This window comes from Ischnura elegans, chromosome 3 (assembly GCF_921293095.1).
Source record: "Ischnura elegans chromosome 3, ioIscEleg1.1, whole genome shotgun sequence".
NCBI classification, from domain to species: Eukaryota; Metazoa; Arthropoda; class Insecta; order Odonata; family Coenagrionidae; genus Ischnura; species Ischnura elegans.
Window position 1 is genome coordinate 6,619,723 of NC_060248.1, and position 25,607 is coordinate 6,645,329.

The window sequence follows — 25,607 nt, forward strand, 5'->3', positions numbered from 1 at the left end:
TGGGTATTCGCATCGTGACGTCAAATTGAAATGCAAATGGAGATAGCATTCATTGTCTCATGGACATAATAAAATTAATTGAAGTGAGAAATCTTTTTACGTAAGTATGTGATCGAAGGAGTTTCCACGAATAAGAAAATTGCCATCAATTTTTCTATTGATGTCAGGAAAAAACGAGAATAACTGGGGGCTCGGGATCCCCCGGAATACCTACGAAGAAAATCCTTCCCCCCCCAAAAAAAAACTTGAGAGATGAGATTCCATATGCGAGATTGTGACGTGGACGCTGCGGTTGTGGATGCTGCGGATTATGTTTTTTTTGTTTCCTCACTGTTTCGCGGAAAAAAGCTCGGGATGGCGGCGCTGGTGGCGCTGGGGGAGGTGAGGGGGTTCCCCCGTCTCGGAGGGGAAGTTTCGATTGTTGCGCAAGTCATCATTGTTGGTGAGAGTGACCAGCAGCGAGGAGGGCGGATTTCGTCCGTCTTCTGTTTGTCATCGCCTCGCTTCCTTCCGCGCGGACATCCCCCGACGGCCTTGGCTCCAATCTCCCACAATTCCATCGTGGTGTGAGGTGAGATAACACACACGCACACGCTCGTGTACTATATACAAAATGGCACATGTGCGAAAGGGGTAGCGAGTGCGTGCGCCCGATCTGCAGTCATTTGTTTTCGGACGTCTTCGCAGTGAACACACGCGTGTCGGTCCTGTGGATCCGTCTCTCTCTCTCTCCATAGTTTCGGTCGCCTTCGCTTGATTGTTGCCGCTCGTCGCCATGGTTCTCATCGACATGGTCATCACCACGCTTCGCGTCGCCTTCATCCTCAGTGAGTACCTACCTACATTCGTCCTCACGTCCCCTTGGCACTCTGACCCTTCCCGGCATGCCTTGCTCTTCTCCTCCTCCTCCCTCTCGCTCCAATTACTTGCGCATCTATTTTTCAAGAGGACCTCTCTATTCAACCGCTCGACTTGGTTTTTTTTTCGTGACGTATTTCGGCCCGTTTCTTGAAATAATTAGAGATGAATTATTAGGTGGCGTGGGAAGCCCTTAGCGGGATGTTCCAGTACTCCATACGCCAGTGGCGATGTTCATAGAAAATATTAGCATGGGCTTCATTCGATTTTGAATTGATGGGAAAATTACCGTGAAATTTTGGTGCTAAAGTGCTTTCATTTGTTTTTTTTTATCCGCATTCCCGCATTCGACAGACGGCTCTCACTGCGTATCGTGTAAGATGTGAAACGCCATGGATTTAAAAATAATGTGGATATTTTATGCAATTGAAGAGTGAACTCCAGAAAAGATATCAATGCGACGAAGAATCCGAGCAGCTCAACTCAGTGTCAATGCTGTGTTTGCGGCACAAGTTGCAGTTACATTTGTGCGGAATAATGATAGATGGTGCGCAATCCACACAAATTATTTTGTATGGAAGCCACCAAGCTTTGAAGTTGATTTTTCGTGACGATTTTCTGAATTCAAATTTAACGCTAATTTTTCATGTGAACCAGCCTATACTTGTTTAAAAACACAAAGAGGGCGTATAGCTCGAATATTATTCACTTGTATTTTTATACATTTATGCGGATTTCTCGCTTCAAACTTTTGATATCAGCTTGAAAATTTCAGGGCATACGGAGTGGAAGCTGATCAAAATTTTCACGTATTATCTCAAATTTGAACAGTTAATCTTCTAGGTACCTTTTATTAATTTCCTCAGATATAATTGAAGATAACACGATTACCATGAAGTTCTTCTCTGAGGCATGCATGTGTCCGTTAATTCATTGTATCGAATCGCATGCCAATGCATGTCAACGTTCTTGAAGGAATAGAGTTCAAGTTGGAGGCAGCCATCGTATTGCAAGCGTCGGAAACCAGAGCAAAGCAAACGCAAGGCTAGAGAAAAATATTTTCAATTGAGTTTCCGATGATATTAAGGAAAGGTAGAAAATTATTTTCATTCAATTTTCTGTTTATTTCATTGCAAGAAATTGAGTAGTTACCTAGCAACAAGGCTTTTAACCCTCGAAATTGTTTAACTTTGAATTCCTTTTCGTTTATTTTTTAAAATGCATAGATTGTTGCTCGGCTATAAGTAGGTAATCATGCGCGATGATTTTCTCATGGGTGGTTAAGAGAATCACGAAAAACTGAAAAGTAATTAATTAAACTCAAACACGTTGACTTTTCGCTAGGTTTTTATAGTGGCACGCACAGGCAGTGGCTCTGAAAGGTCTGTGGTTCGATTTCCGGTCCACGGGAATTGATTCCTACGGAATCATAGCCTCACTATATTTCCAGGTCCTACAGAAGCGATAAATTAAGAGAGATGTTTTGCCGAACGGATAGATATGGGAATTCGTTTTTCCACCGAACAATAAAGGATTTCAATAAATGCTAGTCTTAATTTCCTTAGAGTATTTCCTTTTTATGTTCAAATGGCTGGTGTCCTAACACCCCCTGCCACACGACATTTAGGCGGCTTGCGGCGTATTATGTAGATGTAGATAGATGTAGATGAATCATAGTGAATTTCATCGACTTTCACGTGCCAGGTTTAAGGTCGTTGAGATATTGCTCAACGAAATTAAAGATATTAAAAAAAGCACTTTGAGAACTCCCTAGATGGAGTTGTTGTATAGGTGATAAAGCGAATTTCTAGGCGCTCCTGCGGCCTCTGGGTCTGGACACCCACCCTGTCTAGAGGATATGGAGGCCAAGGGGACTACATTACATCATAAGGCCCCATTACATCTCATTGCAGCTCCATTTGTGTTTACACTTGGGTCGCTTTTTAATCCACTTTTAAAATCGTCATCATGGCGGTTATGATTCCGGCGCCATCCACTTTTTTTCCAATATTTTGAAGAATCATACTTGCAATTGCGAACTGAAAAGTTATTAATGGCATAGATTACATCATTAGGAACATAAAATTTGGTCAAGATCCCTGATTATAGTTATTTCTCCGCGGAATCCTGATTGATTTGCCTGCCAGCGACGCGAGTGGCGATTTCTGCAAGCACTATTAAATGCGCGGAGGGTGACAAAACATTTGAAGGCGAACTTGAGATTTCTTACTCTATTGTAATATTTGTGAGCAAGGCATTACTAGACGATTTCGTGTAACTGTATGCAGCCGTTCACACACTTCAGGCCCACCAAAGTCATTCGGGTCATCCGGAGTATTTTTTTCATTTCGTTCGAGAAAAAATCTTCTCAGAAATTACTAAGTGAATTTGGCCCATACTTCAATCGATGCTCCTGTAAAGATTCCCATCCTAACTCGCCCAGCGAATTGGAATCGCTGCACTTGCTACCAAATCAACTCATCACGAATCTGGCAACACCCTCACTTGCCACGGAGGCTGTCTACTCCTTTAGGACACTGATTTAAGAAAGCAGCCGAGGAAGACTGTGGAGATAATCCAATCTCACCTGACACTCCAGGCGTACTTCTGGCGAGCGGAAGTTTGAATCGGAGCTGCTCGCAAGCAAAGACGCGCGCAAAAAGGCGAAACCATCAACGAAAGGGTCCCGTGTCTCTATTTAAAGAAAGTCACAGCGTAACGTAATCAGATATTGCCATGTGGTGGTTCGTGCTACTGTGGTGCCTCTTAGGGAGGCATCCATTAATTACGTGAGGTGTTTAGCGGGGGAAGAAGGGTTCAAGCCGATTCGCAACCAAACTCAAGTGGGGGACAGTTGTACGGACAAGTATCACGTAATTTTTTTCCGCAAGAAGCACTGTAAAATTGGGATCTCAGTAATCCTACATACTAGTATGAGCTAATCTTAAATAAAAATAATTAATCGATCTTTTTTATAAATCCAACGCAATGAAACATAGATATATTGAGACATTCACACTGAGTGCACGCATTCTGAACAATTCCACGTGAGATTAGAGGGACGGGGTCGAACAAAATCTCTGGATATCTCGCAAAATGACCTAATTACGTAGATAATGGGCGCATGGGGGGTAAGAAGCATGTCCATCGACGGATTTGATCGTGAAGGATTAGACGGAGTAGACCGCCTTTCAAGTTCCGTCGGCGAAACTCGATCCATTTCGGGTTACTTTACTTTACTGTGCACTTACTTAGCAGTGACGCAGCGAGGGGGGGTTTTTGGGGGATAAATCCCGCCCCCCAAGAGCTCAGAGAATTTTTTTAAGTTTAATCGATTTTACTTAATTGGATTGATGTTACCTATAGAATAGTGTAAGGATTAATGAAATATCCCTCATAAAGCCGTAAAAACTCACCATTTTGAACCATTTATCTTTAAAATTCCGTAATTTATTAATCTCGCACCTACCGCTTATCCTGGTGGGTATTCCATACCCCCAAAACATCCCGATATTAGTTGCACCTGAACCCCCCCCCCAGCCTTAATTCCTAGCTGCTCCCCTGTTACTTAGCACTCTGGCCATGAATATTAAAAAAATTAAATAATCGCAGACTTCGCGCTTGGCTGCGATAACGTTGCTGAACCCGTCCACGGGGCGGCGACACTAAATCATTTGAGGCTACTAACAGTCGAATTCCACGTAAACTTGCGGAGTTTCGGAATATTTCAACTTCCAACTGCATAAATACGACCAGATAAGACGCAAATTATGGCTGTGTCAGATGGACTGTATTATTATTCGCACGCGGGTTAAAATGCGTTACACTCACATTAACTTGTTAAAATCAGTGTCCTTCACTTCAGACAGACTATTATAGCAGTAGCGGATACATTTGGGGGGGGGGGGGGGGGGGGGGAACCGCTCGCATTGCCGAACATTGCAGAACCACAATTGTAACTTTTTTATATCGTAAGATGGCATTGTCATACTTATATAGCACAGAGCATCCATGGACAAGACAATACCTTTCACCTATTTTCGCCAAGATATTATTAAATTAGTCTGCAAACTACAAATATCCGCCATAATCCGCCGTGAAATACAACAATCACAGTGGTCTCGCATTGCCCCCAAACTGCCATCTGACGTCCAGCATCGAAAAAGATGAAACTAAAAACAATGAAAGCGTAAGGAGCATATTTACCCTGGAATAAATACGCCGATTGTTTGTGAAATCGTTTTGGTCTCGCTGATAGCATTAGCCCGAATTCTCCGTCGGAAGAAGGTCTGAAATTTCCACGAGATGAGATAATAGGGTATTGAAATCGCACGGCCAATCCTAAAGGCCGTTTTACACGGTACACGGAATTGCGCAATCTGACGTACGTGCGAAGGCGCAATCAAAATTGCGTCGTGTAAAGCGGTGAATTGCTAGAACACATGCGAGAATGCGTGGACGCGAGACGGCAAAATAGCCACTGTTTTAATTTCGTTCATGCATTCGCGCAATTCCACGCCATTTTAGAAATTAATGCAGCACGGTTAATAAGTTGTCTACAGCTAATAAAGAACACATTTTAAAAAGAGCTTGAGTGCGCGAGTTGTGTTCGGAATTCAAACGCGGCATCATGACGATCGAAAATATTCAACGCCCGGGCCGGCCTTCCAGAACTGATGAAAATGTGGAAAAAATAGTGCCCTTGTGAACGAAGATAAGAGGATTAGTACTATTTACGAACTCGCTGAACAATCTGGTCTTTCTTTGAGTTCATTGCAGTGAGTTTAAGCTGAAGATTAGCATAGGAAACGAGTCGCGGCGAAATCCATCCCCCGTTTGCTCCTAATCCTGATCAAAACTCGGCACGTGTTGCTACTTGCCGCGACTCGAGTTTTTGGTAAAATAAATTGCATAATACTACTTTCTCACCCACCCTACTCACTAGATCTTGCACCTTGTTATTTCCTTTTGCACCCCCGGATTGAAAATGATGATGAAAGGGAAATGTTTTCATAACATAATGGAGTTGAAAATGGAATCGAAGGCGGTCGAAGGCAAGGCATCGGAAACGGCGAGTGCAAAAGGTGTTTCGCGCAGTGGGAAAAACATTTTAACCAATGTATCAGTTTAAGGTATTTTGAGCGAGATGGATCCGTCGTCATAACAGCGACTGTATGTTCATAAAATTTACAAATAGAAACAGTTATTAAGGGTTTTTGATACAATTTGATAATATTTTATAGGGAAAATATTGGTATTAGTTACTTATTTTTCTCGGTTACGAACAGAATTTACGTGTTTTAAACTTTATCTTGACTTATTACCGAGGGTATCAACGGTACATTTAGTAACATCATACTAAGTTTCCCTTATTTAGTGTGGCCTTAATCCCGACTAATTTCAATTTTGAATTTTTTTAAAATTGTTTCCGGTTATTGCTGGGTCCCCCCTCGTCCATTGATAGAAGCCCCGTTATTCGTCACACTTGCTGTGTCGCGTGGATCGGCTGTTTGTTCGTCGTTTAGATGCAATTTCTGATCACTTTGCGCCTTGCTCATCAAGAGTTAGAAGGAGATAGTAAGTGTGCCTAAGTAAGTGGTGACGCTTTTTTGACGAAGTATTTTGTACGCTTGGAGATGCCTCGTTCAAATTACGATTGTTCCATTAATCGTAGGAACAATCGTGCATTCACACAGCAATGGTTGAAACCTATGCTGCCCTCTAGTGTGGCACATAAAGACATTAAAAGAAATTGACTATTAGCAAAGCTGTTGAGGTATGCAGGGTCAAGATATTACTGTGTTCAACGTGTATTTACCGAATAATTTTTCTTCCGCCCATATTCTGCCTTGATTGGACAAATCCACGAAAAAAATAGATCGAAGAGAGCTTCACGAACTTTTCGTCTTTCTCTTGTCGCTTCCTTTTCCGGTCTCCCAACGCCTAACAAATGTAAAGTGACAACGATCGGAACTACGTCAACCATTGTCAGGTCATGCATTCACACGGCTAGTTCGGCCAACTAACGTTAGGACGATCGCTCGGACAATCGTAATGTGAACGAGGCATGAGTGATTTTGGGTCGACGACGAGTTCGAATTTCTGCAGTCACTTTTTTTCTGTGTCAGTTTACGCGCAGTCTATGGGCCTGGTTACACGGTACATCAACCCGACCGAGTTAATGTCTGTCTTTATGAACCATTTTCGTGGACTGGAACGGAGCGTGTACGAATGCATGAACCAAATTAGATCAGGGCATCTATTTTCTGTTCATTCGTTTGCAAAGCCCACACAGCAGAAATACGTCTCGGATACATCTCTGAGACATCTCGAATATCACATGTGATTTGTCAGAGATGTTCTTGAGACCTGTTATTGAGATGTCCTTGAGACAACTCTGACACTTCAACGTATGCCCAAAAAATTTGTCTCTGAGATGTCTTGTGAGACATTAGAGATGCATCTGAGACCTCTCAGAGATGTTCCTGAGAGGCCTCAGTTCATGGTCTTTTTGTATGGTTATGGAGGGTCTGTCCGTCCCTCTTTTCTGGATCATTATTATGTGATTAATAATGACCTTTTGAAAATGATAACTCCATATAAAATGACAAAATATTGATAATCTCTACTCCATAATTCCTCCGAAAAATAGGTGCGGAAGGAGTTGACCGCGTTAAAGTATGAGAGGAAATATTTTCTCGACATCTCTTGATTACCTCTCTGAGACGTCTCTCGGACATTCGTGATGTTCGAGACATTCGATACAATGGCGAGACGTCTGTGAGACATTCATTTCTATGTGGGAAGTTGGCTGGTTAACACAGTTTAGCGTTCATTCACGCGCTCACACATTTACACATATTTTCGTACGGGTTAATGTACCGCTTAACCAAAACTTGTCAGTCTGTGGTGAACATTGCTGTCAAGGAGTATTTTAATATTTTTTATTCATCGACACCAAAAATCTCCCGGGCATAGTTTGAAGCAACCGATTAATTGGTCCACTATACTTACTTTCGTGTATAATGCGTTCATCGATTCATGGCCTCTGCGAGAAATTCGTCCCCTTGATTGGGCATGGTCGAGTTAGATATTTTATTCTTTGCGGAAACCGATTTTTCGTTTTTCGCTGCAGACACCCCCAGCCTAATGCAAAAGCTAGCGAGAAATGCGTTTTTAAAGAGATTGGCGGAACAGTTAAGAGTTACTTTGGCGAGCACCCGTAGGTATTCTTTGCATGAAAAGCTCGGTGAAAATGTCGAAAATTTAATGAAAAAATTGTAAAAATAGTAATAATAATTTTTATTGCTCCTCGAATATTTAAAAATATCATAGTGTCAAAACCAGATTGGAGCTTAGGGTTGGTAGGATCACCCTCAGACAATAATCGTCGGTAATACTGTGTATATTGGTGATGAGCCAAAATATCTTCGAGATTAAATTTTGATACATAAATAATATGAAGGAGGGATACATGATATAGTAAAAAAGTTGAAAAATAAATATGGTTTTTAAATGTTTTTGGAGAATATACATGTTGTTATTCTCCTTATATGTATTTGACAAACAGTTGTATATTTCTTTATTCCCTTGGGATTGTGATTCTTTGTTTCAAAGAGCAAAGCAGTGGACATTTGTAGTGGGTGTGTGTGCATATTTAGATGTTGAGAGGGAACAGGGATGAGTTGGAGGTCATTGCGAAGAGAGTGAATTAAGACTGAATTAAGGCAGTTTAGATAATCGATGGATGTGGGTGCGGAGGAAAGGTCGAGCAGCGGTAGTCGCACACTCTCGTTTGCAATGGGGATGAGTTTTTCGTCCCCCCGACCTATCAATCAGGTCCACGAATTCTTGACGCTCTGATTCTCCATCGGATGATCTGCTCAGACGGGTCGTCGCTACTGCGGGGTGCAGGTACACACATATATGTGAGCATCCAATTCCATGGTATGTATATGTATAGCAATGCGTGCAAATTTGCAGCAAATATCAACGGCAGGCCTGGATCTGGTCCATTTTTCTTGTCTTTTTTTCTTTGGTCTTAGTATATTATTGTGTAAAAATGGATTTTGAGGGCAATGTAAATGTAGATATGTATTGTATTTTTGCTGATTTGGTGCTAGGTATACGGGGACATGTATTGCGTAAAAATGGTTTTGTTGAGGGCTTTTTAAAAATTTTGTGGTACTAAGTATTTTGTTTTGCATTTTGGTTTATGTATATTATTGTGTAATAACTTTATGTTACCACCCGACTTCATGGTCGACTTGTAACCAATTATTTAATAATAATAATAATAATAATTTCTTCCCACGCCGACTTTGTCTTGAGGACTTATGGAATGAAAAACTCAAAATACCCTATAAAGTCTCCCAACGCTCTTTCTCGCACTCATACAACCAAGAAAAGATGTTTGTGAGGGCTGTAGGGGCCCAAAGTAAGGCTTCCTGGGGCCGTATTCTGTATTTCGCCGGTACCGCACCGATTGGTTTCCCTTTCAAGGCCACCGACTGGACATTATTCCGTACCGACAACGGTTTCCGTACCGACGACGGCACTTTCAGCGATTCTGTAAGGTTGTCAGTTTCAAACCAGTCGGTACGGTTCCCAAGCAGAGAAAAACCGAATATATCCGAAGTTAGAGGTCATTTGACGTGTCACCACCAATGAAAGAAGGGTAGAAACAAGTGAAGACTCATTGGTACGCAGTTTGTTGTCGTTGTTTTAAATCTTTTTATTTGCGGAAATTACGACTTATTGTTAGATTTAGATAATCGATATTGGGTAACTTGTTATCAGTGCTCATATAATGTGTAATATGCTCACAGAAGCGAAGGAAACGATATTAAACATCGCAATATAGCTTGCATGTGATGGAGATTGTTGTTACTGGTATGAATTACTGAAATTATCCCTGAGATCGCATTTTCTTTTTTATTATTGGTACCGATTTATTCATGATTTGGTAATATAGTTGTCATTAAGTAAGTTCCGTCTAAATGTTATCAACGGAAGGCTATGCCATTGGCACCGTTGCAGACGAACATCACATACGTATTTCGGCACACCAAGTGGTCCTCCTCAGCGAAGGAAAAAAGCACTTTCGAATTGAAGAGGACAGCATAACTTAGGTAGGCAAGCGATTGGGCGTGATAATTGAGTCTTAATTCCATATTGCATCCTTGAGGCTGTAGTTATCATTTCCCCTCTTTTGAATTAAAGGGTATTAATGAACGTTCGTACGCAGGTTTCCGCGGTGATTACTTGAGTTCAGCAGAGGTACTAATGAACCACTGCGACATCCAGGGGCGGATCCAGGATTTCTTTCTGGGACGGGCACAAGCAAGGCCGTCTCCAGGATTTTGTTCAGGGGGGGGGCACAAGGATACCTCGTCATACAAAACGAACGAAATGATAATGGGACCGTATTAAAAATCTAGCAAATTTTTTAGGGTCTGGGGGGGGCACGTGCCCCCGTACCCCCCCCCCCTGGATCCGCCTATGGCGACATCTAACGTTTCTGGTTAATATATGAGTGGATATCCTCCGGTTTGTATCCTCCTTCTACGATTCGTTTTTGTTCCGGCCATCAGGTGTTGCTCAGGTTTATTCCCGACTCAAGAATGTTTTTGCTACCACTCCTCTCCTCAAGTAAAAGTTCGTGAAGGGGAGAAACATGGATTTTCACTTTTAACTTTTCCTTAATCATTTTGAATTTCCCCGCTGCCTAAATCAGAAAGTACCTTTTTGAAGTACCTATTCAATCTGTCATTTATTTATTGGGATATGTCAATATTATGGCGGCATATATTTCTAGGAGTTGTGTCCACGACAACTATTTTTGTTATATATATCCAGCTTTTGTCGCAAAGTTTCATAATGGACCCCAAAAAAACATGTTAAAGGCAGGGTTTTTAAATGGTTGTTGGAGATGAATTCATTTGAAGGGAGTTAATTTAATAGATTTCATAATGTGTGTGTGAACATAAGGATTGGTTTATTCTGTAGGTATTATTTTGTCGATTAAAATATGATTTAAAATTAATGCATCTACGCCCTCAAGATTTACATCTTGTTCTAGGCCGATATCTGATCAAAATGTCTGTAAAAAAAATATGCGATAGCTCAATTTCTAGCTGTGTTAGTAATGATTGCCTTTTTTTATTGAATCCGTGAAACACGCTTGCCACAAAGAAAACGTTCTTTTTATTTAGCGGTTGGCACTGTAATTTACGTGTCATTTTGGTATGCTTAAACAATATCCTTTTAGCATAATTTTATATTTAAAACATAGCAATCACCTTTAAAAATTTAAATGAACGCATTTAAATTAAATTTTTACATAATTAATGCGGATGCGTGGTGAATCACTGCTAACCACTGCGAATGTTTACACGAAGGCAGAAGAAAAATCTGAAGGCTAGGGAGCGCCAGGAGCCGAGATAGGAAGGGCGGGGGAGATTGTTTGTTTTCTCATCTCCACTGGAGATGGAGGACCAGCAAATGCAAACGCCAACACCAAGCAAACAAACAAACAAAAGAAGGTGCCAAAATAAAATGGCTGACTCCTTTTTTCTGCAGCGTCCTCTGGCCTGGTCTGCTTCCCAGTTGTCACTAGTATCTCGTGGTTGTCGTCTCCTGCGGGTCTTAAAGGAATGGTTAAGTCAAGAGATATCACGGATAGCTAGAAATCTATTTAGTTCGCCCAAACAGGCCTTTCCTTTTATGAACCTGAACTACTCTTCGTCTTGAACTTCCAATGCGACTAAGTGTAAAGGCCTGGTTACACGGTACATGAGAATGTACAAGAAAATGTGAGAATGTCTGAATCTCAGAATGAACGCGAAAATGCACCGTGTAACCACGCAAAATGTAAGAATGTATGACTTTCTGAACGCCTGCTCTAATTTCATTCAGACAATCATACAATTTGAACTCAGAGTCACCTGGTGGCAGACTACGAAAACGACACATTCATTTCATCTGGCTTGTATAGGCGACTTCTTTGTTTACGTACGGCCCCGATAGTTATTTGGATTTGATATGATCTTGCTTGAGTTGGATATCTCACTAATTGGATATGGGTAGCGAAAGAATGGAACACAAGAAAAGGGGATGGGTAAAAGGAAGGATCAGATGGAAAGGCGCTGAATGTATGAACCGCGAGAATTGTCCAAGAATGAGATCCAAATGATCGTTAAAAGGTCATAAAAAAGCATGTGATAGGCAAAGAAATAAGTTTCAAGTACTATTTACGCTGTATTTACTCGAGTTCCTGTTTTTGAATCGAGACCGACTGCAAAACGAGTCGAAATTTTAGGTGTTGCGTTGACATGCAGCGAACGTTATGGGCATCGCAGTAATAAATATTGAATTTACCTTGCCAAAAGCCTCATATTTCTCGTATATTCCTGTAGCGTGCGCCGATTCACAGGAGAAGGATGGAGAGAAATCACGACACACTCGCTTTCAAGTCTAAAATTCAACTGCCTTTATTATGTCCTGTTTATTATATCACAAGGCTTAAGGGCACGAGAAATTTTGAAAATGTGCTTTTATTATGGAACACTACTATCCAACAAAATTTTAACGATATCGGCGAAAGACACTTCGTGAATATTCCTTGTTAGGGGCTCCTTGTGACGAGAGGCCGGCCGCCCATTACATTCCTTATTTTTCACCGTGGTTTAATCGTAATCAGTATTTATTCTCGTAATCAGCCACTTTCCTTATAATTTGATCCTACAATGGGTAGAATGATAGGTACATTTATAGAGTTGTTTACAAAGTGAAATAAGTAACTTGATAAAATCCTGCGGTAACCCTGATTTAAGAGTGTACTTACGTTGAGGATATCCCGTTGACAATATAGATAATGTATTTGACTCCATTCTGTGGATCATCAACCTCTTATTCCTCTTATTTTTCCCTTCGAACACAAGCAAAAAACTTCTCCGGCGAGTAAATAGAGGTACTAGACGTCGGGGCACTTTGTATGGTTTTATGGGATACACGATTTATATGGTTTTCACACGTTTTTCTATTGAAGGTCCATGCTGCAATATACTTACTGCATTAAGCAAATGATGTAGGTGTGTAACGTAGATAACAATCTGCAATCAACTTATTTTAATTTAATCTTTCCAAAGCCCCCCAAACAATCGCCTTTATTTATTTCAACAACGCCTTGGCAACCCAATATATTCACAATCCGAAGTTTGACGTTAAAGCAGCAATTATGTTCGCCGAATTTGCGTTTGAGTCCCTACATAGACAGTGTTTCTATCCACTTCCTCAGTCTGTCATCAGTGGATTCCAGGCCGTGATGTAACGCGCGCACGCTCCGTCAAGTGTTTTCAAACAGTCGATGAAGATTATTTTTAAAGACTCATATCTCAGATATAAAACATTAGTCATCCGCGAAATTTTCGGCAAGTATATTTGAGGTAAGGATCTTATTATTCTTGTACTTTTAAAAAAGTTTGCATGTTCCCCATTGGTTCATACTTGAAGTTGAAATAATTTGTTGCGCATTTAAAAATGTACGAAAAAATTTCCGAAAAAATGTACCGTGTAACCACCTACTCGTGGATCTTGTCCATGAGAATGTACAAGAATCTGTTCAGAAAACCATTCAGAAAAATGTACAGATTCTTGTACATTCTAATGTACCGTGTAACCAGGCCTTAAGGACGGTCATATCATTTACAAACAATATCATCGAACGTGGAGTGGTTTGAATCACCTTTCTTCTTTCTCTTACGCATCCGATTTCTCTCTCCGTCTCCTGAAATCCCTCCGTCAACTCCCTTCCTCCGCTGCTCTGCTCCTTCCACACGTCCTTCCTCCTTAATTCCGAGCACTCTCTAGATTAATACTTCTTAAATATATTATATTAATATAGTGATGTTTCTTACTTTGTATTGAATATGTGAAACAGGGTTTCCAAAAAGGAAGCGCAGTGTTTTTTTATAATTAGCGGTTAACACTGTAATATGTTTTGTTATTTTTAAGCAATATACTTTATATTTATAACCTTGTTGACGTATTTATTTTGAACTCGCGTCCCTAGCAACGGTCTCCAATTTAAGCCTGAATCACACGTTCATTTTCTTTCGTCGCGAAAAGTGATCACTAGAACGATCGATTTTCGCGACGGGAATTTAAGTGCTCGCTCTTGTGATCATTTTTTTCTGAATCATAAGGTCCTTCCCACCGTCGCCTTTCGCATCACTTCCGATATCACAGCTCGTTGTCATGGGACCCGCATCACGAAAATATATATAGCGTGTTCATTGTTTACCTATGTCGTTCCCACGATTGTTAAACGTTGCGCTGCAATCGCTCCATAAGAGCATGCGTTCTGATTGGCTGATATGGGGTTTTAGTGACGGTTTCAGCGACAGACGAGTGATGAAAAATAGTGATGGGAATCCTCATCGCGATCGTGATCGCGAAAAACAATTGCCGGCGACGATCATTTGCGAGTGATCACTCTATTGATCGCGATGGTAATCACTACGAAATGATAGATAAAATGATGGTGTGATCCAGGATTTATATGTGTCTCATTAATGCCGGGCCCTCAATTTAACGATTTTACATCGGTGAAATATATCTTTTATCCCAAGTAATGATTTTTGGAGGATTGGGAAGTATATACGATTGTAAAGTTAAAAAGTACATTCAATTTTCCACAAATTATTAATTTCAATTCGCGACCGATTTTTTATTATCTTCAGGTTTTGAGTTATCTATCTTCATGACCTCAATATGACAATATATGTATAAAAACCGGTCATGATGTTAAATTCTGTGGAAAATCGTCAGTACCTTTCGATTTAATAATTAGTTAGAATTCCTCCGGATTACGTCCAAAGCAAGTCTCTAAAATGGGAAATACGTTAAGTTTCATTTGACATCGATTACAGGATATTGTGTCCTTTAATTTTTTAATTATGGCGTCAAAATAGAGTTTATATCATAGCGGCCTGATACGTGGGTGTTATTTGCTATTTTTTATGATCTGTGTGAGTGAAATAGGGGAAGCGAGGGACCAAATAGCCACGAAGCCCTGACCTTTGACCCATTAAGTGCCGACAATAGCCACCAATGCCTTGGTAGACCGACCACTGACGGTCGTCACCGCACAGAAAATCCCGGTCCGTCTCGTAGAAGCTTGTCGTTCATATCGCCACTTCGCTCGCTTTTCAATCGGTTTTCAAAAGTGTCCGCCGCGTGGCGTTGAGAGCAGAGCGATCCATTTATTCTCAATGTTTATAATATTGCATTTTACTCTCGAGGAGAATTGCATTAAAAAGGTATGAATTATTAATACTAGATCATCACAAATGTATATTTATGTCTGATTGAATCTATGTAATTGAAGTGTATTTCCCCGTGAAACTCGGATCGCCCTGACGGCAGCGTCGCGAGTGGCGATTTTTGTAAACCCATTCAAGTGCGCGGTGGTTTGCAACGAGGCATGTGGAAGCCGACTGATGAATCCTCTCTCTTTTGTTTTATTCGTGGTCGAGAATATCGTCGTCGATGTTGTACTAATTTATTTCTGTCAATGTCCGCTGTGCAGTCCGGGGCGACACTGTGGTGATTGTGCACACAGCGAGTGCAAATGGCGGTTGTGAGGCACTTCTCTCTTTTGTCACACATCGACTGTTCCGACTGAAAAACGGCAACTTGTCGGAAATAATCTTGATTTTTTTATTACGTCAAAATAGTTTTCATTCACAATGATGTACGCTGCATTACCCGTAATCAAGGGCGGTTTGATTTTTTTAAAGGTTTCTGGATAAATGCACGGGGGTTTTCTGGTGCATACAAGTAAAGGCTATCGAATCGTATTTATTGATACGGTCGCCTTAGTGATTTCGCTGTGAGTTCGTTGTTTTTTCCGCAAGCGTGAGTATTAAATGAATCGATATTTTTTCTGTAAAGCCTCAATCACACGATCATATTTTTCCGTCCCTTCCGCGAGATATCTCTCCATCGATCGCTCCAATGATGGCCGAAAAATGATCATTTCGCGCGATGCTTTTCTGCGATGGCTCCAGGGATGGCAATCAGTGGCGCAGCGAAGGGAGGGAAGGGTTTTGTGGGTTAAACCCCCCCCCCCAGAGCTCAGAGAAATTTTGTAAGTTTAATCCATTTTACTTAATTGGTTTGATATTACTAATAGAATAGTGTAAGGATTAATAAAATATCCCTCAAAAAGCAGTAAAACTCACAATTTTGAACCATTTATCTTAAAATTCCGCAATTTATTAATCTCGCACCTACCGCTTATCCTGGTGGGTATTCCATACCCCCACACACCCCAGTATTATAGTTGCACCTAAACCCCCCCCCCCCCAGCCTCAATTTCTGGCTGCGCCTCTGATGCGAATACCATCCCTTTTTCCATCTCTCGCCTCGTCCGTTGGCTGAAACGATTGCTGATTACCCTCTTTCATCTAATCAGAATGCGCGGGTGCTGAAGCCTGAATCATACGGTCATTTGTTTCGTCCCTCTTATAGTGATCACTATAGCGATCGCTTTTCGTGGCCGGAAAAATGATCGCTCGAGTGATCATTTTTCTGAATCACACGGTCCCTCCCGCTTTTCGCATCACTTCCGAAATCACATCTCGTTGTCATAGGACCCGTATCACGAATATATATAGAGCGTTTTCATGTTTACTTATGTCGTTCCTACGATTGTCAAACGTTGCGCTGCAATCGCTCCATACAGGAATGCATTCTGATTGGCTGATATGGGGTTTTAGTGACGGTTTCAGCGACGATAAAAGGGACCAGGCGAGTGATTAAAAATAGTGATGGAATCCTCATCATTGGAGTAATCGTGAAAAACAATGCGCGCGACGATCATTTCTGAGTGAACGGTGGAGTTATCACTCGGAAATGACGGATAAAATGATCGTGTGATTTAGGCTTAGGAGCGACGTCCCAGCTAGCACATTATAAGTCATTGAGATAAGGTGAAAGGAAGGAATAAGGAAGTCGCTTCTCAAGTAAGCTTGTTATGGGTTTCTTACGGCCAGGGCGACAAACATCCAGAGTAATGGCAAAATGGATGCCAAACTTTCAGCACTTCCGTAGATGCTGTTATTATCCCATCGTTCCAGAGTGTTTATTAGGGCCTTTATGTATAAAAATAATGTTTCTATTATTGGCGCTTCTATTGTATGAGGAGAAATAACATCATACCGCCATAATTTGAAAATCATTCACATCTATGAACTGATGGCGAAACGAAGGTCGCATGAAAAACACACGATTTCACAAGAATAGCGACGTAGAATAATATAAAAATGCCGAAAGGAACAGCTAACATACGTATTGTAGTCATCGGGTTATCAAGCCATAGTTTAAAATTCATAAATGTTAAAATGTATGGACCTTGAATAATTTCAGTTTTTCAGGCACATACCAAACAAGTTTTTTTACATAATTGGATATTTAATTGGTAACTACGCCTCACAAGCATAACTATTACCGTAGTGTAGTGGTTAGCGCACAGGACTTCGGTTACGTAGGTAGCACGTTCGGTTCGCCCTAATGTTATTTTTTTTCTTCCCGCCGCATGGATAGAGTACTTGTACTATGCTTTATATCTTCACTAGCCGCTCGCTTGCAGTTATTAATTTTTTCCTATTTACGGTAAAATCTGTTATCAGTTGTTAAGCCCTTATAAAGACTCGCTTAATTTCACCGATAGCCTTTAAATTCATGTCGAGATGAGCCGCGTAGCATGTGTAGTACGCTGTTCAGCCGCCTTTGGCGCTCCAACAGAAGTGACTTACATTGCCTGAGGATATTTGACGGCATTCCTTACCTAATCTTCCCTAACATCTTACCCTTGCCTTATACAAGTCCCTTAGCTTACGATATTGCTTATTTTTGAAAATATGTTTAAAATGTGTGCATCCTCAGGTGACGCATACATTATATCTCCATGCGTATGTAATGAAAAGGGATTGTCTTACTGTTATTAAGGAATGTATTGAGTTTTAGTGGTTACATATGTATCGCAGGAGGTTTTGTATCACTGCTCGAAACAAGGTATAACAATAGGGCGGACCGCGTGTTTTTACCTGCCAGTGGCAAGAGGCGTAGCTGACGTCCTCTCTACGTTATGCCTCTTATGATTCGGCACATTGCGAGCGTGGATGGGCGGAAACGAAACTGCGCGCTTTCCACACGTCAACTGTTTCTACTGAAAGGCGGCTGATTATAGCTTGTCGGAAATATTTTTTTATGTTTTCTGAATATTTTTTTATCCACAATGGGAGAGGATGACTTGCACATGACCAAGGACGTTTTAAATACACAGACTGCGAAATTCTTGACGAAATGTTTTCCACCAATCACTAACATCATCGTCATCATCAAATTTTTTCTATTCTTTTCCACGAAAGCCACCGAACCGAGAAGATCCCGAAGTGACTGAACGGATTTACTTGAGTGACTGAACAATTACGGACTTTTCGTTTTTCTATTACCATTCAAACGCCATAAACGGCGTTTGACCCCGCAAAGAAGCCAGGATTTATCACGGACTCACGAAATACCCGCCATTTTAAAAAATGGCGTCAATTTTGGTACTTCCGCACTCATTGGTGTTTAAATTTCCCACGTCACGAGACACATGCGATGAGTATCCGTGTTTACTGAAGAGGGAGCTAGCTATAACCGCCATCTCCTCTTATCCTTACTTTACGGCCGAAGGCTTTGCGAATATTAGTCGAATTCAGACCTCAGGCGATTTCAGCCCTTCGAGCACGGTACCACTAATGCAAGATAGAACCCCCGCCCCCCTCGCTGCGCCACTGTTCAGAGGGAATAGTAACCTATTCATGACTCTGCTGGCGTTGCTGGTACCTGGAACAGATAATCAGCTGGGAGTGGCACTGTTTGTCTATTCTCCTCCTCCACCTTGGCCCCACACCTTGATAAGACTCCTCCCTTGTCTTATCGCGCTATCGATCGCTCTATTTCCTGCCATTTCGATGACTGTTTGTTTTTCTCAGTGGGATTCCGAGATAAGTTGCTGCGATCTAATTTCGAGGCTTCGTAGGAGAGATGTCTCAATGACACAGCATTGAAATCAAATGCGCTCCTCCACCTTCGACTGTCAATTGTGATTCGTTAATTCGGAAATAAGCTTATCGTTCGTGTGCTTTCCGCGTGTTTTTGTATCACTTCCACTGACGTTTTCCCTCGCGTCCTTTTGAGGCTTCTTCCGAGTGTAAGGCTATTTTCACACACATTCACACGCTTCCAATCGGTACGTTTTGTATTCGTATTCGGTTGTCGTCGGGAACGAAATACCCTTTTCTCATGCACGCGGTCCATACCAGGTTTGTATTGGCCACGATCGGGTTCGTAACTTATTTTGCAATTTCACATTCGTGTTTGTTGTCGTTTCCATGACAACGATGAGCTCGTAATTTATGACGCCTTATTTATTTTATACGAGTGTTATTTTTGAGATTCTGCACTGTGATGCGCATTAATTTCCAGGAAATGTTTTAACGCTCCTTCTATCATTCATTTAGATATCCATAAAGAGTTTTGAGCGGTGAATTATGCAGATATTTTCTCAGCCAATGGGCAGAACCTCAGAGACCATACGAAACTGATCCTTGTATGCGTGAACACCACGCTTACATTGTGTGATCTGGAAAGCTAAGAGGACGATGTTTTTGCGTTTCTTGATCTGTGGCCTACTTCTCAAGTCACTCGCAAAAAAATATCGACAGCGCGAACCCCATCGCAAGTGAGTTGACACGTCACGCACTCTAGCCGAGGCGATCATCGCCTCATCTCCTGCTCTTGAGCATCGCATGGTTTGTTGCTATTGTTTTTAACTCTCGTGAGTGATTCTCTCTCCATACTTTCATTCCATCCATAAGCCCAGTGAGAAATGGGTGGTGGAATCCACGTGGAACCCACGTGGAGATGTAACGTGGATACCACGTGTTTTTGGTCGTGGAATCAACGTGGAACCCACGTGGAAATTTGGTGGAAAAATTAAAACAGCAGTAGGTGCTGTCCTAAAACCATTAAAACCTCAACCACTCTATAGCTAAACCTTCTATATATGTGTCTACGATTTTTCATGTGCTCTCATGGCTGCCTTTCCACGAATTATATAAAAATAGAATGTGCGATACATTTTCACATAATTAGCGTGGTTTCAGGATGATAAATGACGCAATGTCACACCAGAGAGTTAAGTTCCACAAATTAGAAATTCTGTTTACCATTTTATGCTAATCACCACAAATCCACTTGAAATCAACGTGGATTCCACGTGGGTCCAACCACTCAATATCCACCACCACCAAATATCCACCACTCAACGTGGATTCCACGTGGGTTCCACGTGGACTCCACCACCCATTTCTCACTGGGAGATGACGTCACCAACTCATTAAAAGTGGGCGGCGGTGTTCTTCTTTTTTAACTCGCAGGAAAATGGCTGAATGGTGCTGAATTTTTGTCGTTTAACGTAACTTTCCTTAGGATCGATAGCGAATTCTTCGAATGAATTGTAACATTGTGTCCGCGTGAACGACAACCTTTTATTTTATATATCATGAGATGTTGCCTCGAGGGTACATTAAAAAAATAGACTGCTACAAAAATTGACAGCTAGAAAAAGATTATCGTGGACTGGTCGCCATCTATGATTCTTCTGCAGAACCGAAACAGCAAACTGTCGCGCAGATAAGGCATTGACAATGAGCCGAGGTGTTTCTTCTTAGCCGCAACGATTTGTATTCGGGTGTTTACTTCTCAATTCCATATCCCATCCATATTATTACCCATTCATTCTGAGGTGTCTTCTTCCACGGTTAACGGAAAGAAACAACAAAACAGTTGCAAAGCGCATGAAAAAATGAATGCGACACTGCGCATTCCAAAGTTGCACGCTAATTTCCCAGTTGAATTAGCCCGATTCCACGTGGATATTATCCATGGACGCCCAATGCCCTTGTCCAACTGGTAGGTATCCCACGCAAATGGTTCCCTGGGGCTAATTAATGATTGGCATTTGGGAGGGAGGGAGCCACGAATTGAAGGTGACGATGCGAAGTTACTCTAGAGATATTGTAAGGAAAATTCGTATCACAACACGGAATAATAAATAATGTAAAAACTCCTTTTGTCAAGTTTTTCAAAGCGTTTTGTTGCCTGCTAATTCTTGTTGTTTAGCATGCAGATTTATCATCCATTTCAACAATAGAAATTAACCGTAAGAAGCAGGCGTGGACATGCATTCAAAACATAAGAGATAGAAAAGCGATGCTGCTTATGTCTGAATCAACTGTAAACAGTAACTTTAATCAGCGTTAATCCATTCTTAAGCATACACTTTCTCCTGAAATTCGACGGGTCAGTTTCGCTATTGTATTATTATAGAGGTGTGGAATGAGTTGCCTACCCTCGGGACAAATTCCTACACTACTTTGGGATACACTTTTATGTTAAGGATACTCCATTATACCTCCATTTTCCGGAATTTACGACTCGTTTTCGACTTTGAGCGAAACTCACGACCAAAACGAGAAGTAAATACGGCTGAAGACTTGGGAACTGAAACAAGAGTAACTCGAGGAACATGGCGGACACGGACCAAACGTGTGACCATAATATTTTTACTGGAAATATTATTGCATTTTCCTAATAAGCCATTCTTCCAGGTTAAAGATGGTTGTTTAACTTGATGCAATTATGTTTATGAATCTCATTTTGAAAACTCACCTCCCAGTATTTGACTCGCCTGTTAACCTAGTGTGTACATGAGCATCCGGAACTCCACGCAGACCTATTTTAATCGGTATGGTCTGGTATTTGGAGGAGGCGACCGACAGCTGAGGTCATTTGCGCCATGAGGGTAGGGTATGGGAGGAAGGGTGGAGAGAAACCCGGCGTCGGCATTAGCCTGCTCTCAACGAAATACGCCAAGAGGACCACGGCTTTACGTCCCATCCGACGGACGGAGTGTTGCGCTTGAAATGTCCTCCGCACAACATTCAAGCAGGGATCGGGCGGGTCTCTGAAAACTCTCTGCCACCGCCGGGAGTTGAACCCGAGCCCATGGGGTGGGAAGCCAACACTCTAGCCTCCACACCAACCCGATCCCCATCTTAATCGGTAGAATACTTGAATAATGAGAAAGGTCGCCACTCACGACGCTGATGGCTGGGCGATCCGAATTACACGGAGAAATACACAAAAATCAGAGCCATTGACCACAATTTGTATTCACGATGATCTAATCTATCGTACTCACAACCTTCCCGTTCTGTTCCTTACTCGAAAATAATGTATTGCAAATATTGAGAATAAATGGATCGCTCTGAGCTCAGTGCCGCACTGCGGACACTTTTGAAAACCACATCGAAATGCATTCATGAGTGGGTGGCAACAAAAATCAATCTTATGCGGAACGGACTGCGCCCTCCTTAATGTATATTCCATCGCAAAGAATTTAAGGTCAAACAATTATGACGATGATTTATAGTTATACGATGGAGAGTTAGAAATAAGTGGAAAAACGTCAATTAAAAAAAACGCATGGGAATATAAAATGACGCAATGAATCGTGCTATCGAGCAGAGAGCAGCGATTAATTTCGAGAACGTGAGAGCGATGCATGACGGGATAGGCGACGCTGTGTTCTCGCCTGGACCTACATTGTTGGGGAAGTCCCCTTTTTTTCTCCCAATCTTAAAGTGTCGTCACGACGATCGCTATTTCCGCTTCCCTCTCTCCCTCCAACCTTCGTGCTATTCAACTTTTCCTCTGGGGGCGTTTAGAAAAAGCGCTGATCATCAATTTAAATTGATTTCGAGTCCACTCGGTGACGACCATCGCGTAGGCCAATTCGCGATCTACCTCCGATGGAGGAAGTATCTAGCGGTCATCTCCGAGTAAGCGACTTCGGTACCGACAAAAAGTAAAAGTATAATATATACACAGAGCATTGAAATCATTATATTTGTATGTATACTGCATATTACTCTCTCTAATGTCTCCCTATCCTTTTCCCGTTCGAGTTCTTCCATACCTCACTGAGGCTTTTCTTCCCCACACCCTAACTCATCTGTCCTATTGGTACTTGTCCCTTGGTCTTCCTCATAGGACTTCTCCATCAATTTTTATTCCTTCCATCATGTTTCCCACGAATTAACTGCTGTCTCTCATTGCGTGACCTATCCACCGCGTTCTTCTCTCCCCATTCTTTCTTTTATACACCTATTCTATCGCGAAATTAGTGATCACTCTGACTATGAAAGTCTAACATCGGATTTAAACGTTTATTTGTGGAACCAAGAGTGGGGACTCGAACTTAATCTGAGCAAATGCATGTAGGTACATTTCTTGCAGAGCTCGTCCAACAATAATCATGTTTATTCAGTGGATGGTGTTAACATAAAGGCAACGGACGAAGTGAAGTACCTGGGAGTTATGATAACCTGAACCTATCGTGGGGAACAAATATAAGAAGTATTTGCAGCATAGCCCTGAAGAAATTAGGATTCGCCAAGCGTATTGTGGGAAGATTTTCGGATGAGAAAGTAAAGAAAAGTGCTATTTTGAACTCGTCCGACCGCACCTTGAATATGCAGTGAGCGTATGGGATCCGTTGCAGAAATACTTAATCCGCGATCTGAAAAAAATACAAAGGAAGGCTGCGCATTTCGTCAAAAACTGCTACGGGCGTACAGACAGTGTTACCCAGATGTTAGCGAATTAGGTTGGGAGCCGCTGGAGACTCGGAGGCTGCGCGCTAGGCTTAGATTTCTTGAACAATTGAGAATGGATATCTTCAAGAGCGACGCGGAGAACATAATATTAGAGCCGCATTATATATCCAGGTCCTATAGAAGCGATAAATTAAGGTAGATATTTTTCCGAACGAATAGATATGGCGACTATCTCCTACTTTTTCCTGCGCCTCTATGAAATCTTCCCACAATACGCTAGACGAATCCTATCTATTTTATGGCTCTACCACAACTATACCTTTCGTGTGTTCTCCACGTTTGAAGTCATCGTGGCTATTAAATATTCGACTTCAACTGACGCCAGTACATGTTAACGCAATCCACACCGTATTCTAGGGAGGGCAGGGCTGTGTTCCAAATGTACCGACGTGAATTTGTTGAGATTTGGTTCTATAGTCCCAAACAGAGTTGGGAAAGTTACCAAAAAGTTAAATTTTAAGTTAATCCCAGTAGAAAGTAACTAATTACAGTTAAAAATTACTTTTATGAAAAAGTAAATAATTACAGTCAAAGGTAAAAAGTAACTTTAACGTTTAAAGTACTTTTTTCAGTTTCTTAAAAAAATCGCCAAGTAACCTTTAAAATATATTTTTTTTACAGTTACGGGACAATAAATGCAAATTTGGATTTCAAGGATAATTTATTTAAAAAATTAACTAACAATTCATGAAAATTTAATAACACTCTCATTACAAAATTGGTCTCATACAACCATTATTTCTCATGTCCAATTGAAGATTGGAGAAGTTCTGCATCTCTTACAAATATCATGTCACATTGTGTTGATGATTGAATACCAGCATTAATTTTGACAAGGATAGGAATTTCTCATATACGTAGATTTCTCCTATAGATTTCTCCGCCAGTTCGAGATCTTATTATGTGCGATATACGACCTACTCCACGCGTGCAAACTTAGCTCAAATCCACTCAACTCTGCTTTTGTTTTGGATTCATTCCCCGGGACCTATCCATTGCATTCTCATAACGAATACCCTGCCACTTATTTTACATTCATAGATATCGTTCTCCTTCGTGTGTTGGACAATCCAAATTCGAAAAGTTGGACATTCACCAAAATTCATTAAGTGAATATAAATAGGTTAGTTTTGAATCAGTCAATGTGAAACTTGAACGAATCAAAGGTGAATCAAACTGTGTCTACTTGGAAAATTGGAGTGACGCGGGATAGGGCTCTCGTCAGCCGATGCATCGTGGATGGTCGTCAGGACAAGTTACGGCGGGGGGGGGGGGGGTTGAGGGGGTCTGGAGACCACGCCGCCCTCCCTGTCCTCTAGCATCTTACTGATTAAGAATCAAACAAGACATTCAGCAAACCTGTTCTGAAAATCCGTGTTTGCTCTCTCATCCCCATCCCAATGCAAGGCATCGCACGAAGAGGTGGGCGTGGTTGATGTGTACTTACGTAGAGAGTACACCCAGAGGGCGTGATTAATACCTAATTCTTTCCTCCGTCCCGCCCTCTCGTGGATCATCATCGTCGCCTTCCATTCATTGCCTCGGCTGAGTGACGTCGTCGCTTTTAGGTCACGTGGTGCTTCGAGGACAAGGTCGCTTGGCTCACTCTCTCTCTCTTTCTCGTTCGTGCGGTAAGGAGAGATCACGTCACTCGCGACACCTCTGCCATCTGTCGGCAGCCGCCCGAACCTCACCACACTCTCTCTCTCGCCTCCGCCCGTGCTGGCCTCCCGCGATCCCATCTTAACCGTTGATTCAGCTGCGCAGTCGTGGGAAGAAAGTGCGTGTTGGAGGCCGTGCTTAAGGATAGACGTGACTGCGAGGGCGCCGCCGCCGTGTCTGACAGAAGCAGTCGTCGGTGGACGCAGGCAGCGCTGGTGAGTGGGGCATGGACATTTAGGTTTCGCCACAGAATAGGTACGTACGGAATCATATAGGTCCCTATTCTGTGAT

The 25,607-nt window shown here is 41.8% G+C and overlaps 1 protein-coding gene across 2 annotated transcripts in view; it reads left to right on the forward strand.

Moving 5' to 3' along the window:
• Nucleotides 1-470: 470 nt before the first annotated feature.
• The window catches only part of LOC124155390 (peptidoglycan-recognition protein LB-like), a 43,101-nt gene continuing 17,964 nt past the window's right edge, over nucleotides 471-25,607 (forward strand). Inside the window, exon 1 of one of the 2 annotated variants that reach the window (XM_046529168.1) lies at nucleotides 471-827. In XM_046529168.1, the coding sequence (XP_046385124.1) occupies nucleotides 776-827 (52 nt within the window). In that variant the 5' untranslated portion in view covers nucleotides 471-775. Of the gene's footprint in view, nucleotides 828-25,336; nucleotides 25,532-25,607 lie in introns of those variants that run through there. The other variant, XM_046529169.1, reaches the window with a different exon arrangement.